At 30.6% G+C, this 2138-nt stretch overlaps 1 protein-coding gene across 1 annotated transcript in view; it reads left to right on the top strand.

The window, feature by feature from the left end:
* Positions 1-1428: 1428 nt before the first annotated feature.
* P4HA1 (prolyl 4-hydroxylase subunit alpha 1) overlaps positions 1429-2138 on the top strand; it is a gene marked incomplete at its 5' end in the record, with an annotated part of 99540 nt that continues 98830 nt past the window's right edge. The window contains one exon of the mRNA XM_045291694.1: positions 1429-1545. Within this exon, the coding sequence (XP_045147629.1) occupies positions 1429-1545 (117 nt within the window). The remainder of the gene's footprint in view (positions 1546-2138) is intronic.

Genomic DNA, 2138 nt, shown 5'->3' with positions numbered 1-2138 from the left:
AAAATTTATTTCTATTTTTGCATTTAAAATTTCTCATTTTTTCTATCAATATAAAAACAAAGACATTGTAGGCTGAGAGGTAATCCGAGAGACAAAGCAAGGCTCAGTTTCTACTAAAGTTCCTTTTTCATTTTATAAAATTAAAATGTTTTAGTTTTTTTTTCACCAATTTAATTTTTCAATCCAGTTTGTTCAGATGGTGTTTTAGATATTTTTAATTAAGATAATATGAGCGCACCTAAAGTTTGTGGGAAAATTCCATTATCTTTTAATTCCATTTTCCCATAAACTTTGACGCCTCCTCATATATTTTTGAGTTAGACATAAAACTTAGATAAGCATACCGAAGAAAATTATCCATAATAGGTCTAGTTAAGTATAACCATTATAAATCATTACATGCCTATATTTCGTCTTTTTGAAAGCACAGATATACAAATAATATATTGCACATTATTTTAAAACTTGCTATTCCCATTTAAAATTTATAAGTTCAGTTTTGTTCTGCATCATAATTTTAAAGAAATCTTTGAACATATTACAAACACAGCATGTTGGTTAAAAAGGGGGAAACCCAGAATTACGAAGTATAAAACTTCCCCATATCTCTCAGTATTCAAGAAATATTCCTTATAATTTGATGTGTCCCCTCTATCTTTTCTTTCATGCATACAAGTAGTTGTCTTAAATGAGCTGTTTTTCATCCTGTTGATTAGTTTTATCTGTGTAATTATAGAGCTAAAAATACCCCATCATCTTATTTCAGGATATAAAATGATGAATCCTGACATTTAACTAAACTTTTTTTTTTGAAATTTAATGTTGAGATAATTTTTTTGCTGTGGATTGATCTTGTTTATTGAATAACATTTTCATTCTAATTTGACTCAAAAAGAAAATGAGAAATGGTGAGGAGGACAAAGGTGAGTAAGAAGATCCTTAGTAAATTGTGTTATTCTGTAATTCATAAATTAATTTACGGAGAGTAAGAAGAAACATTGATTCTTAGTAAATTTTGTTCTGTAATTTATAAATTAATTTACGGAGAGTAAGAAGAAACATTGACCCTTAGTAAATTGTGTTGTTCTGTAATTCATAAATTAATTTACAGAGAGTAAGAAGAAATATTGATCCTTAGTAAATTGTGTTGTTCTGTAATTCATAAATTAATTTACAGATGAAAGATAATTGGCCAACATATAGTCCAAGCTTGCAGTTGCTTTCAAAATTTGAACTCATACATAATTGGAAAAGTTCTGGGCTTTATTTTCATATAGTAGAACAGGGACAACGAAAGCTCCTTCCCAATATATTTGCTTACAGTCAGTTAAGTAAGCTCATAGAATGAAGCATTCTAGATCATTCTTAAATTATTTAAAAATAATTGTGTTGGTAGATATGAATATTTGATAACTTTCTCTCCTTTTTCCCCTTCTAGGTCAGATGACTGATTTAATCCACACGGAGAAAGATTTAGTGACATCCCTGAAGGACTATATTAAGGCAGAAGAGGACAAGTTAGAACGAATAAAGACGTATGTGAAGTGTTTTACTGATTACAACTCTGACTCTACCTGAATGTTTTCTTTCTAGAGCTAAAACTTGTTTTTAGTTGAAATGGGAAACAAAACCACCTGTCAATGTTACAAAGGGTCAAGGTCTGTGTTGGCTGAAATAGGAATCTAGAAAACAAGAGTTAGGCCTATGCCGAAGGTTCATGTGCAATTGCATGGGTGGTGGGGGAGCTGACTGACAGTTTAAAAAAGTGTTTACAATATCTTCATTCTAAACTCAGTCAAGCTACCAGCTGGAGCGTTTTCAATTCTGTTACCGTTTGATTATAGAGATTCTAGTGATACACGTGTGGTTAATATTATTTAGTTGATACAGGTCTTTTCAAATGCTAATTTATTTTGAATTGATTTCTGGCCTGAGAATTCCTGCTTTTTGTATAATGAGAAGCTCAATATTCACATTATTGTGTAAAATAGTTCATACGTGCCAAATGGAGAATTTTGGTATAAGCTTGATTTTAATGAAAATGTAACTCAGTTTGAGTTGGACTACTTTGTAGTGATCTCTTATTTAGCCCAAGGTTCTATGAGGAAATGGACTTTTAGATTGTTATCAGGGGGAGT

This window comes from Echinops telfairi, unplaced genomic scaffold (genome assembly GCF_000313985.2).
Source record: "Echinops telfairi isolate 266 unplaced genomic scaffold, ASM31398v2 ScPeMD7_70;HRSCAF=299, whole genome shotgun sequence".
In the NCBI taxonomy this organism is placed as follows: Eukaryota; Metazoa; Chordata; class Mammalia; order Afrosoricida; family Tenrecidae; genus Echinops; species Echinops telfairi.
The sequence above is the reverse complement of the archived record's forward strand: the minus strand, read 5'-3'. Positions and strand labels throughout refer to the sequence as shown.